The sequence below is a fragment of the Nymphaea colorata genome, chromosome 13, assembly GCF_008831285.2.
Source record: "Nymphaea colorata isolate Beijing-Zhang1983 chromosome 13, ASM883128v2, whole genome shotgun sequence".
Lineage (NCBI taxonomy): Eukaryota > Viridiplantae > Streptophyta > Magnoliopsida > Nymphaeales > Nymphaeaceae > Nymphaea > Nymphaea colorata.
The window spans coordinates 12,630,670-12,643,164 of NC_045150.1; the positions used below are offsets into that span (position 1 = coordinate 12,630,670).

General features: G+C 35.3%; 1 protein-coding gene and 1 non-coding gene across 4 annotated transcripts; one reads left to right on the plus strand and one right to left on the minus strand.

Moving 5' to 3' along the window:
• TRNAR-UCG (transfer RNA arginine (anticodon UCG)) lies at positions 1 to 74 on the plus strand. Its single transcript has one exon. It is a non-coding gene; the product is annotated as a tRNA-Arg (tRNA).
• A 1,698-nt stretch (positions 75 to 1,772) lies between these two features.
• On the minus strand, positions 1,773 to 8,499 carry LOC116267293 (protein ARV 2-like). 3 transcript variants are annotated; one of them, XM_031648956.2, is made up of 10 exons: positions 8,297 to 8,499; positions 7,365 to 7,481; positions 7,174 to 7,221; positions 4,660 to 4,749; positions 4,128 to 4,173; positions 3,959 to 4,038; positions 3,789 to 3,883; positions 2,830 to 2,896; positions 2,643 to 2,718; positions 1,773 to 2,316 (listed from the first exon to the last, which is right to left on the minus strand). In XM_031648956.2, exons 2-10 carry the CDS (start codon positions 7,467 to 7,469, stop codon positions 2,219 to 2,221), a joined length of 705 nt encoding a protein of 234 aa, XP_031504816.1. In that variant the 5' UTR covers positions 7,470 to 7,481; positions 8,297 to 8,499; the 3' UTR covers positions 1,773 to 2,218. The 3 variants fall into 3 exon arrangements, with proteins under 3 accessions (XP_031504816.1, XP_049931118.1, XP_031504818.1); XM_050075161.1 differs by lacking the exon at positions 3,959 to 4,038 and having other exon boundaries at positions 3,789 to 3,912; XM_031648958.2 differs by lacking the exons at positions 3,959 to 4,038; positions 4,128 to 4,173.
• Positions 8,500 to 12,495: the final 3,996 nt, after the last annotated feature.

Sequence of the window (12,495 nt, forward strand, 5' to 3'; positions counted from 1 at the left end):
GACCGCATAGCGCAGTGGATTAGCGCGTTTGACTTCGGATCAAAAGGTCCTGGGTTCGACTCCCAGTGTGGTCGCTTCTCTCACTCTTCTTTTAGTTTTTTTCTCCCTTCCCCTGCACTTTCTCCCCTCCGTCTTTTTCTTGTGGGTGTTCTTTTTTTTTTTTTTTTTCATTTCGAAGATCAGAACCCCATCTTAGAATTTGGATCCAGCATCCAACTAATACCCACGGTTTCTCATCTTAAAAACTTTCGAAAAACCATTGAAAAATATAACAAAACATTTCGAAATGATCCTGAAAACAAAAACTAATTAATTGCCTGTACAGAATATTTTGTCAGAAAAAAAACCAAGAAATAACATTCCAAAAGTTTGACAATAGCGAGGACAGCGATTGTTGTGTCTGTGTTGCAAAAATCCGTCCAAAAAAAAAAAAAAGAACAACTCATTTTAGCATAAGAAATAACACCACAACTAGAAAACAGAGATTGATTTATTGGGTTAATTCTGCATGTTTTATAAAGAACCAAATGTTAAATTACAATTTTAATGTTGCTCTTTCCGTATCATGGCCATAAATGGGTCGGACCTGTTTATAACAGTATGGACCTTGAAAATATAACAAAATATTCCCAAAAATGTTCCTGAAAACAAAAACTAAATTATTATCTACTACCCGAAAAAAAAAAAAAAAAACTCATATCAGTACAAGAAGTAACACCCAAAAATTGAAAATGGCGAAGACAGGGATTATGGGCCAACTTTGCAACTTCTAATTGCTAGTCTTCAGCCCGGTTCAAACTGGGCTCGGTCCGGTTCAGCCCAGGCTCGGCTTGGTTCATTTTTAATATGTATATATATATATATAAAGAAATATACATAATATAATTAAAATTAGAAAAATTATCAAGCCCAACCAAGTTAAACCTAAGCCCGGGCTCAGTTTTGAACTTGAGCCCGGACCGAGGGCCTGAAAACCCAATGGGCCCGGCTAAATGCTCACTCTTAAATTAGGGTAAAGGGTAGGACTATGTGTACACGGACACCAAATGTTTTTGTATATTTCTTTGACATGTGTGATTCAGAACCAATCTGCCGACTCAGTTCAGGAACCGAAATACCGACTCTTTTTAATAACTTGTTCCGTCTACGATCATTATTTGAACATTTGCAGCAACTTGTGATTCGTGGCACTTTCGTTAGTATACAGAATCTTGATGTATTAAGATGTTAATGAAGTTATTGCCATTTTTCAAAGTTCAGATCAGTTGTGGTTCTTGTTTCTATTTACCATCGGTTTCTTTTCGACTTTTGAGCCTTAGACCTGAGAATCCGCATCCATTTGAGAATGTGATCAGGCCGACAATGGAGCCGCTCCTGTGCACAAAGATTGGCAGTAAAGAAGCCACAAGAAGTTGAAGAATGGCGGCTTCTCCATTGTTAGAACCAATATGCTTCCTGGCGTGGCAAATGGGTAACTATAATTCACCTTCCAGGAAGCTCTTCGACACCATTAACATGCTTGGATGCATTTGCCAACTGCTTTTACAGTGTTTCTCCTTTTCCTCCTCCTTCCTGTCAAACTAAAAGGTAGGAAAAGAGCTCGGGACTAGAGTCAAAAGAAGATGCCACAGATATTATCCGCCAAATCTCATCTTGAGAGATCTCTAAGAATCCCCACCATCCATTTCGATCAAAGACTTAATTCTGAGAATGGTGGACCAAAGACTGGAGACATGCAGTCCAAACAACGTGATTTGGCAGATTTACAAAACTGCCTCCAAAAGAAAATTTGAAGTCTTCCACTCATTCTCAAATGCACAAGCACAATATCCACACACGAATACCAGGAGGGAAAATTCGAAGAAGAAATAGCAGGAAACAACAGACAGACGACTAAACTCAGATTTCAGGTTTAAGGCCAGCAGCATCCATCTTCAAGACAAGACAAGGCCTCAACTTGTTTTCCCATAAAAGATCATAAAACTGCACCATAACAGAAGACAATCCAGGGGAAGTGGGAATCTCCTTGAACGGCTTCAAGTTTGACAATATCTGCTTGACAATCTTAAGCTCCCAACATACCGATGATACGTGCCATGGGTACTCCAACGACCATCAAGCCACCACACCTGGAGAGTGAGAGCTTCAATTGAATATCCCTGGGACCTCAGATTCAGATGATGTCCAGAAACATTAGCTACTGATTCTTCGTAAATCCTCAAATAGCCAACAACGCTATGTAGTTAACTAGTAATTTTGCCGAATGTGCAATTATACATGCTGCAACACTCTCCACCATGGTTATCTGCATTAATACTGAACGCACAGCAATAAATCAGAAGTCATTCCAGTGGTTCTCAAGTGAAGCCCAGCACAAATTTTTTTGATAGCCTATGATTAATGCACATATAGTACAATTCTAAAAGCACTAGAAAATTTAAGATGGCCTTGCAAGTAGAGATCCATGATACAGGAAATACCTACTGTAAAACATTTTGAACTAAAGTCCCTCAGCAGCATTTGTATCATTTCTTTATTTTAGAGCAAGGCTGCCAGGCCTTAAATTTAATTATACTCATTTAACATAAAACCGTGCTCTCACAGGGACAAAAAAGTTCAAGGCAAAAAAGCAGATACCTCACCTTTCAAAGCCACTGCATTTGAAGAGAGAGCAAACATGTCAATGATAAATATTGCAGTTACTGGAAACTGCCAGACCTGCATAACATGTTCAGATGTCAGACTTACATGGGTAAACAATATTACCACATTTAGGATATTTATACACAGGATTGATCCAATGATTCTACTTGAAACTGAAACTTGTACCATCATGGCTATCAACACAATCTTGAAGTAGCTTGAAACAAGTGTTGCCAACAGAACTTGATTGAATCTGAACCATCAACCAAAAAGAAAACAATGAGATGCTAGAGTGCAAGGATTGAACCTTTGCAGAGACCATAGAACATTTACATTGTAAATTCATACTTCAACAATGGTTTTTTTTTTTTTTCAAACAATTCATGCCATTTGTTCCTGTACCTTTCTCTAGTTACCTTAAAGTTTCTTTCCTTTTGCTTTTAAAACTATAAGTAGAAGATAAACTTGCTCCGCTATATAATAATCCTAATATCTATCATTGATTTGCACATTCATCCTTCTTCTTTTGTATAAAATACTTCTCAATTGTCAAGTTCTAGTGCCATAAATTTAAAGAAAGGCCAACTTAATATGCATATGAGATGAAAAATAACCAATTTAACTAACTTGATGTGGGAAAACCCAACTTTTTATGAGAGTTTCCTTCAAGTCGAGAAGATGATATATGCATAGAGGTACATGTGCAAGACATATATCTACGGCAAGTCATTGAGAGAGATGATTCTGGGAAGCAAGTAAAAGCAAAAAAGGGACCACATATTCCGCAATAGCTATTTCATAAATTCAATCTACCTGAAACGGAATAAGAGAAGTTCAGTATTTGGTGGAGAAGTGCAAAATGACAATAATCTGATTGTTCTTTTTATTTCTTGTGCTTTAAAGGTGCAACTTAAAAACACCATGTACTGTACCATAACATAAGGTACAGGGACTTATTGTATGTTCCAACTGATAAAATAAATGACTTCCTCTATGATTGGTATGTTGACATACTGAAAATGTCTTTAGAGTGCATAACAATAAAGGATGTGTAGATTGTGTGGTTGTGCTTTTCTTTCCAGGACGGAGGAAGGCGGGGAAGAGAGAGAGAATTTAAAGTGACAAACATCAAAGAGCCGTCTTACCTAATGGCTTTTCTGGGTGACTTCTGTAAGTATTTGCAAGCAGGATATAGAATGCAAAGAAAGACAAGGATCCCAAAGAATGAACTTAATAGCAGCTGTAGGCAAAGATGCAAGGAATTGGTTACTGAAAACAAAGTCAAACTTAAATCCAAGCAATGTCATTGCTAAACCTTTCCAAATAGCCAAGGGAAACTTGAACATCGAGTTGGAACCCATTTTTCGTTACTTCTATATAATACAAACTGCCTGTCTTAAAATGCTAAGGTTATTATTCTCAATCAGATGAAGAATAAGGATAAAAAGAAGAAAAGGAAGGACTACACATAGCAAATAGGATACATGCGTCCAGCAACATGAAAGACAGAGCAGACTTCCATAACAATCCCTGCAGATTTGCAACAAGAAGCAACAGTCAATATCCAAATGTCCGCACCCCCCCCCCCCCCCCCCCCCACACACACACCCACAGTCAACTGAAATGTAAAGAACATCAAAGAGGCTTTGCAGCCCATGTATGTTCTACCCTTTGACTGAACTAGCACTATTAATTGTTCTATTCAATTCTGGCAACTTCTTCCCTGCCCAGAGTCCTGTTCCACCACATTATAGGAGACTACTTTATAAGGAAGTAAGCGACATATATAGGTCTGTAATGCTTAGTTGTATTAAAAGTGAAGTTTATCCTGCAAGGTGGAAATAAGAACAAGGCAGGAGTCATTCAATCAAAGGTATTTCAGTTCTAGGAGGTTGACAAATGGATAATCACACATACAGCAATACACTAACTTTTCAGTGCAGATTCCCTGCATCTCTGCCAGATAGCACATATATAAAACTAGTACATGCAGCAGGTGGTCCAATCTAGACTTACCTCAAGGTAAACCCCATTAAGCTTTGGAAAATTGTTTAACAAGTGGTGATATGCCTTTGATTTATGCAAAACAAGATCGATCAAAAGGATCTGTACAGGAAAAGAAAAAAAAGTATGATAAGCTACAAAAAATGGCAACTAAAGCCTTAAAACACTTTGTACATTGTACTTCCATGATCATTTGCTGATATTGGTCTAACTAGTGAAGGAGTTCAAAATTTCAAATATTTATGCAGATGTTATAGTAAAAAGAGTATCATGTAGTCTCTTCTAAAGAACATCTGTTGTATCATTCTGGAGTTCACACAAGAGCAACCAAAATGCAACTAGAAGACTCTAAACTAGCATTTTGACCATCTAGAATCCATTTCCAAAGAAATGTTTCTTCAACAGAACTCCATTCAGGTGAGTCCTCACCTGTTTATAATGCATACCTCATCAAACTCTATCAAATGGACTTAAAATGTCCTCTGACAGAATTTCGATCCAAACATTCCTACGTGGACCTTTGACATGCATGAAAAGTCCACATGGACCGTTGGCATGAAAGAAGAGTTTGGGGAGCTTTATTTCATATCCTTCAGCATTTACTAATCTTTGACACCAGTAGCTGAAAAGTATTTCATGCCTGAAGTACATTCCATGGCTATGATGTGCCAAATAAACAAATGACAGGGTCTTCACTAATCTAAAGTCAAGGATATGAGTGGAAAAATGGAAACACATAACCTTGTAGCATTAAAACTTAGACACAACCAAGTATTACATCACGTAAAGCCATGTATAAGAAAGGACATGGGAAAGGGTTATTAGAGAAAGGGTCAATGGGCAGCTCTTGCGCCAATTGAGACATTCCAGTTTGATAGGTGAGGGAGCAAGTGCACCTTAAAGCATCCATTTCAGAACACATCCATTAAAGCATTCATTCTCATATTGCCCTCTCCACATTCTCATATAATATTATAATTCTCTTATTCTGTAGTGTAAAAAAAAATCATCCACCCTATTGTCAACACTATAAACTGTTAGAAACAATATTTATAAGTCGAATGTATTAAATTGAAATTTTTAATTAATCGTCAGTAGGCCTGGGCATCAGGCCGGCCTGATAAGAGTTGGGCTTAGGCCGTGCTGCAGCCCATGACCTCAGCTCGGAACCACCCTATTAGAATAAAAATTATATGTTTTAGTATATCATTTTTTACAAATATAATTAATTATAACAAAATATAAGTTATTGGGCAGGCCCAACGCACAATTTTAGGGCCCGGTCTGAATTGGACGAGGTCCAGTTACCCATCGGGTAAGCAATCGGATGCCCACCCCTAGTTGTCAATCCTCTTTATTAATTTGTTGGACTAGTTTGTAATTTTGACTAATCCCTATTCAAGAAGCGCTTATGGGTTAATGAAGGTTATCTGTTCTTAGGATCTATGGGTTATGGTTCCACACACGTGGTGCTGCTGCCCAAGCTTGGACTGAGAACCTTTACTGTGTAAAACTACAGCTATCTTTCCCTTGATGTTACAGTTACTAGACCTGATATATCTCTTGTAGTCAGTAAAGTTGGCCAATTTATGAATAAAACAACCAAAGTGCATTGAGATGCAGCCATTATGATTCTCGAGTATTTGAAGTCCTCTCTGTAAGAGGTTTGCTATTTAAAACAGGATCACCACTTGATGTTCTAGCATAGTTTGATACGATTATGGAGGCCTCTATTAAAAATAAAAAATCACATGTCTTTGTGGTTTTTTGTAGGTGGAAATTTGGTTACATGGAAAATGCAACAAACAAAATGTCTTCACTAAGTTTAGTGTAGAATCTGAATATAAAGCTATGGCTATGATGTAAATTAAATTCATAATAACTGATTGGTAGGTTGAGGTCTCCATTCCAATGGTGATGATGTGTGACAATAAGGTGGCATATATAGCTAATACTCCAGTCTTTTATGAGAGCACAGAAGACATTGAAGTTGATTGTTGTTATGTTTGTGGTTTAGTCCAATCAGGATATATATCCACTGATCATCTAGCTTCAAAAAATCAAGTAGCTGATATTCACTAAACTGATTGCAAGCTTCATTTTTCAAAAGTGTTGTGGCAAGTAAAGCATGATAAATATCTATGTTCCAACTTGAGGCGAAGAGTTAAAAGTAATGTTCACAGGTTGGTTGTAGTGAATTCAAATTTTTAATTAGTTGTCAATAATCTTTATTTATTTATTTGTAATCTACTTTGTAATTTTGACAAATTTCTACTAACAATATTAGGGTTAATGAAAGGTATCTTTTCCTGGTCTCTCTCCATTATTTTCAATACAAACCATCAACGGAAGGACAATAACACCCTTGGACCAAATTCGATCAACAGTACACTAATTTCAAGAATTTACACTGGAACACCATAGATCTTCCCTCTGGTTCAGAGAGAATCAACAGACTAGATGCCATTTTGGACATCAAAATTATGCAGACCTAAATGAGGAAGCTACAGAAATACTAAGAATTACCATGATTTCACACTCGATGTACTCATCAGCAACTGATCTACAATTTTCCTGGCCAACATAAAATAAAAATAACAAACAAACCGGGGGAAACAGTGGATCAGATTGATAAGCAAAATCGTAAAAGAAAAGGATCAGCAAATTTGGTCGAACATCGATAACTGCGAACAGAAAAAGAGGCATGGAGGCCTTACGCATTTCATCAGCCTGATGTTCCCAGGAGAGTACTGAATGAACAGAGTTTCCACAGGGAAGCCACAGTGGATACACCTGAAATTCATCTCTTTGGGAGGTACCATTCCTGCTACAATCTGGTGTTTTTCACAACCAAATCAATTTAGAAGTACGTATCAAGGAAACAAACATCAATGAATGAAAACTTGTGAAATACTAGACAATTCAAACAATCAGGAAAGGAAATACTACAGAATGAATCAAGAAATCCCCAGATGCCACCAACATGACAAGGTCCCCTCTCCCTCTATAGTGTAGAAAGAGTATGGGTGCGGGTACGGGTACGGAGATCCAGGTTCGGGTACGGTGACTTTGAAAATTATGGGTACGCGGGTACGACAAATTTTTAAATTCTCAAAAATGATAAAATGGAAAAAAAAAACATTAATAATTCAGAACTCTAATCCCATAAAAAAGTCTACAAACAAAATAATAAAAAGATGAAAAAAATATATAATGCTCAGAAAATTCAAAGAATAAAACAATAAGCAATCAGCTGCTACAGAAAAGTGAGAAAACCGATCGTGATCAGGCTATCACTCTTCATTTAGGCTTGTGCTTAAGCTTGGCTAATCGGCAGCATCACTTTTTTGGTTGATGAAGAGAATTGAAAGAAATAGCTGATACATTCATCAAACTTTTAATCAAAAGTGGCAGCAACCAAACAAAACTGGCAGCCGAAATAGCCGATAGAAATAAAATGCAACCAAACAAAAGTGGCAGCAACGGATAAACACATAAAATCAAACAAAAACATCAAAACGTATATAAATCTATAGATTTACAGATCAATCTTCAAACAAAAACATCCCCAAATCAAGAAAACGAAAAACTCCCAAATAAAAAAACGAAACCTAAGTTGTAATAGTGAAGCGAATAAACAAAAACTTACCTGGCTAATGCCCGAGACTACTAGACGTCGCCGTGGGTCGCCGGCCGTCGTCGTCGCCGCCGGTGATAGTTGCGGTAGGGCTCTGCTGCAGAAAACGCCGGTGAGGGTACACCCGCGTACCGGAGCGGGTACGTGGGAAAAATTCACGTACCCGTCATACGAGTCCCCAACTTTGTTCTTTGGAAGACCAGAAACACCACATAAGGTGAAGTCCTTTTTCTATCATTAGTGGAACATGCCCAATCACTGTCATTAGAACCAAGTGAATTAAATTTATTTTCTGCAGTACATTTGGTTCCCAACTTCTGCGCTATATTTAATTGGTCGATGAACATTTTGCCATCTGTGAACAAATACTTTGAAATGTTATATGTGAAATTTTCTCTCATACTTGTAAGCTTTATCACCATATTCTTTTAGATAACTAGGTCTTAAATGTCAAAGGATTGATTCATCTAAGCTATCTGCATTACGAAATTAATCTTTCAATTGACTTATTATTAACAAAAATCTCTCGTTTGAAGCCATTTTTCTTTGGCTATGATTTGTTGACTTATCTGGTTGATTATCTCATTTTCATTGTTGAGGAGAACAGCGTATTACTTTTTGTGTTATTTGACCAAAACACTTAAAAGGTAAAAAAAAAAAAAATACTATAAGTATTGTATTGCATTTAAGAGGTCATGTTAAATACCTAAAACAAGAGAAAATAAAACAATGAAACAAAAGTTGAAAAAAAAAAGAAAATTGAAAGAAAAATAAATAAAAAATCACGATAAAATCCCGATAAATTAATTTTTAACATTTTTAATATATCACAATGTTTTTTACTTTTTTATCATTTTCTTTATTTTTTCGTTAATATCGTGATATTTTCAAAAATATCCCGCTATTTGTGGCTATGCGGCATTGTTACATGTATCATGTACGGGTATTGTACGGTGAGAAATTTCTCAGGTATAATACGGTAAAGTTGTATATCTCAGAAAAATCTTGACAATTTTTTTAAAAATTTAAAACATTTAATAAACCTTAAAAATTATAAAACATAAAAAAGTTATAAAACATAAAAAAACATAAAACATATGAAAAAACAAGTATAATACGCATTCTTTACGTTTTTTATTCTCATGTTTTTTTTTTAAAAATGTGTTTTTTCGTGTTTTATATGGCTGACTCATTTTTCATGTATTATAAGCATTTTTTTTTTAATAAGACGTGATTCTATGACATTGATGGAGATCAAACACATGATATCAACAATCAAAAGATAACACTACATAACCAAGGAATTAAAGCATGTTCTCTTAGAGTTGTTTTAGGCTTAAACCTTAATAGACTGCCATTACACTCTTAGCTTTCTTATCAACATCTTCCTTAGAGTTCACTCTATCACCTCAAGAGAGACATGAGGTTCCACTCTTGAAGGACTCGACTCGCTCATTCGAAGAATCTTATGACTAGTGACCATCTTATTTTCAATTCAACTCTTCATAAGTAACAAATGCAGGGACTTTATTAATATTCTGATAAATTTGTCTTCACATTGGAACTGCTTGCCTTCAAATGTATCAACCTCTATTAGTTAAGTTCTAGCTCAATTCTCAAATATCTGACTTCTTAACAAATTAATCTCTACATTATGACACAAACAGACATTTTTAATCATATTTCTCAGTTAGTAATCTTAATTGGATTCTTTCATCAAGCAGCTCAATCATACGTGTTACAATAAAGTAATGTTAAAAGGTGATTTAAGCAACTTCAATTAACTATAAGTATCTAACTTAATCCGTTCAGCATATGAATCAACATATCAAGGTTAGACAAGAGATCAATTATGTTTGATCGATTATGTTTACTTAATTTCATGATCCATTCACAAATGATTAAATAACTCATAGACAAACAATAAATCAGCCCTGCTAACAATCTAATTGCATGTTTAAATGTAACAATCCATGTTTCATCAAACTGAACAAACAAGAACATGTACCTTAAATGAACTATCTAAAAATCTGCTCACTAAAGAAGAAATTATTATTTAGTACACTCTCCAGGCACGTCCATGGGTGTGGTTTCGTGAACCAGCCCACCTAGTGACTAAATAACAATATTTATATACTTAGTTAGGAATTTCACATTTTAGACAAAAATCTAAACCTACGAAGGCCTATAAATCTCAGCTGTTTGGTTTGGCTATAAACCAGATCTTAATTTGATTGAATGCAACAAAAAAATCTCTATTTCTCTCAACTAAAATGAATGTTAATTAAGAATCCTAAGGGCTGACCCTTAGGAATTACAGCCCCCTTGTATAATAAAGAAAAACATTCCCCTTTTAACTAAGCTGAAAATAGACTCCTTGAACCCAGTATTTTTTCTTGGGGCGGGCCAAACGGTCCAACGAGGGCACAATTTTATATATATATATATATATATATATATATATATATATATATATATATATATATATATATATATATATATATATATATATATATCAAATAACAATATGCTATATTATTATCTTACGGTGCAAGGCATAACTTGTGACTTATTTTCACCTTATATGAATTACTAAAGATTAAAAAGAGGGAAAAGAAATAAAAGTTAGCATGTAAAATATACATGAAATGACACTCAATTGGAATAAGAATTCATTCTGCACTAGAAAGAAAAGACTGAGCAGCCACTATTGCTCGATGGGCTATCAGCATGCATGCATCCCGCATATGCCACTAAGTTATGTTTGATTTATATGAAAAGATGTTTATGAGTGCATATGCCCATTTGTATGTGTTGTGTGGGTTTTATGTCTTTTAAACATCTTTAAGAAGCAGACTGGTTGTCCAGGCAATCAAACATGCCCTTATGTGTCACAGAGAACTTTAGTATGTATCCCCACTGTTGAGTTTGATCATGTTGGGACTACTGTCTACTGATATACCTGCAGTTATTTGTTCAGATCACCCTTATTCTTAGTGGGAGCCATAAAATGTGGTGCATTATCACAAACGAGGAGGAGATGTTGTCTATCCTCTTCCACGCATTAAATATGTAATAGTGCATCTTATGCTAAATTTGCAAACCATACTTTTTGCAGTTACGTGAGTAGCAGGCTAGCAACAATCTCAATTATTCAGTATTTCTCCATTATACTATTTTTTTTTGTCTAGGTGGCGACTTTGAACCTATATTTGAGGGGCCTATCGACTGGTGGTAATTCAAAAAGCAACGCAACATTATTCACAAGGGAGGGAAAAAAACAACTTTTCACTATTCTACAAAGTGCAAGAGGTTCAACATGTGAATGTTGTATTTTGTATATGTTGTTTACAAGGTAGTTAGTTCTAAATTCTTGTTTTTCATAAGTTAAAATTTTAGTATCTTTCTTTGATATGTTTAAATCTTATTTTCTATTTTAAATTTCAGATTTTTAGTTTTAGCTTATTGAGGAGATGATGAAAAATATTAAAGATTATTTAAAAAAATAGTGATTGATCAAGAGGAGGAAAACCAAAATGCTGGTTGTTCTAGTCCAAAAGCTCTTGATGTTGTTCCTTATGACATGGATTCTCTACCTTTTGATGTATTTTTTATTTACATTTTATTGTGCAGGTGAATGAATGATGATATGTAATTATTTTCAATAAAAACGGAGGCAAAAACTGATTGTGGTACATAAAAAGAATACAAAACTGATTGTGCTAGGTAACATTTATTTTTTTGGTTTTGGGTTTATAGACGTATTTGCTTGCTACATTTTAGTTTGTAATATTCTTTTATGTCTACTTTGGAAATGGAGCACTTTATCTGTTTAGGATAAATCGTGTTTTGTGCTAATAACACAAACAATTATTAAAATGTGTTATAGGACAGGTCGCGCTTTATGTTCATGACATGAACAATTGTATACGACATATGTTCGCTTCTACTATATTGTGGTTTGCAAATATTATCTAAAGTGTGTGTATGTCAGTGTGTTGTGTGTGTATATATATATATATATATATTACAATTCATTGGACCATTTGGCCCACCTTGGAAAAAATTCCTGGCTCCATCCTTGATTGCATGGGCATGTCATCGCTAGATGATCCTTTTTTTGTACTTGTATATGTAGTTAGAGACAGAGGTAGGGGCAGGTGTGGGCAGTTGCCCACATAGACCCACAAAAAGTGGTCATTTTCATGTTG

Coding starts and splice junctions, on each gene's coding strand:
- LOC116267293 (XM_031648956.2), bottom strand. CDS start 7,469: ATGGTACCTCCCAAAGAGATGAATTTCAGGTGTATCCACTGTGGCTTC. Junction 4,750..7,173: donor ACATCGAGTGTGAAATCATG/GTAATTCTTAGT, acceptor TTTCCTGTACAG/ATCCTTTTGATCGATCTTGT. Junction 4,039..4,127: donor TTTCATGTTGCTGGACGCAT/GTATCCTATTTG, acceptor TAGCATTTTAAG/ACAGGCAGTTTGTATTATAT.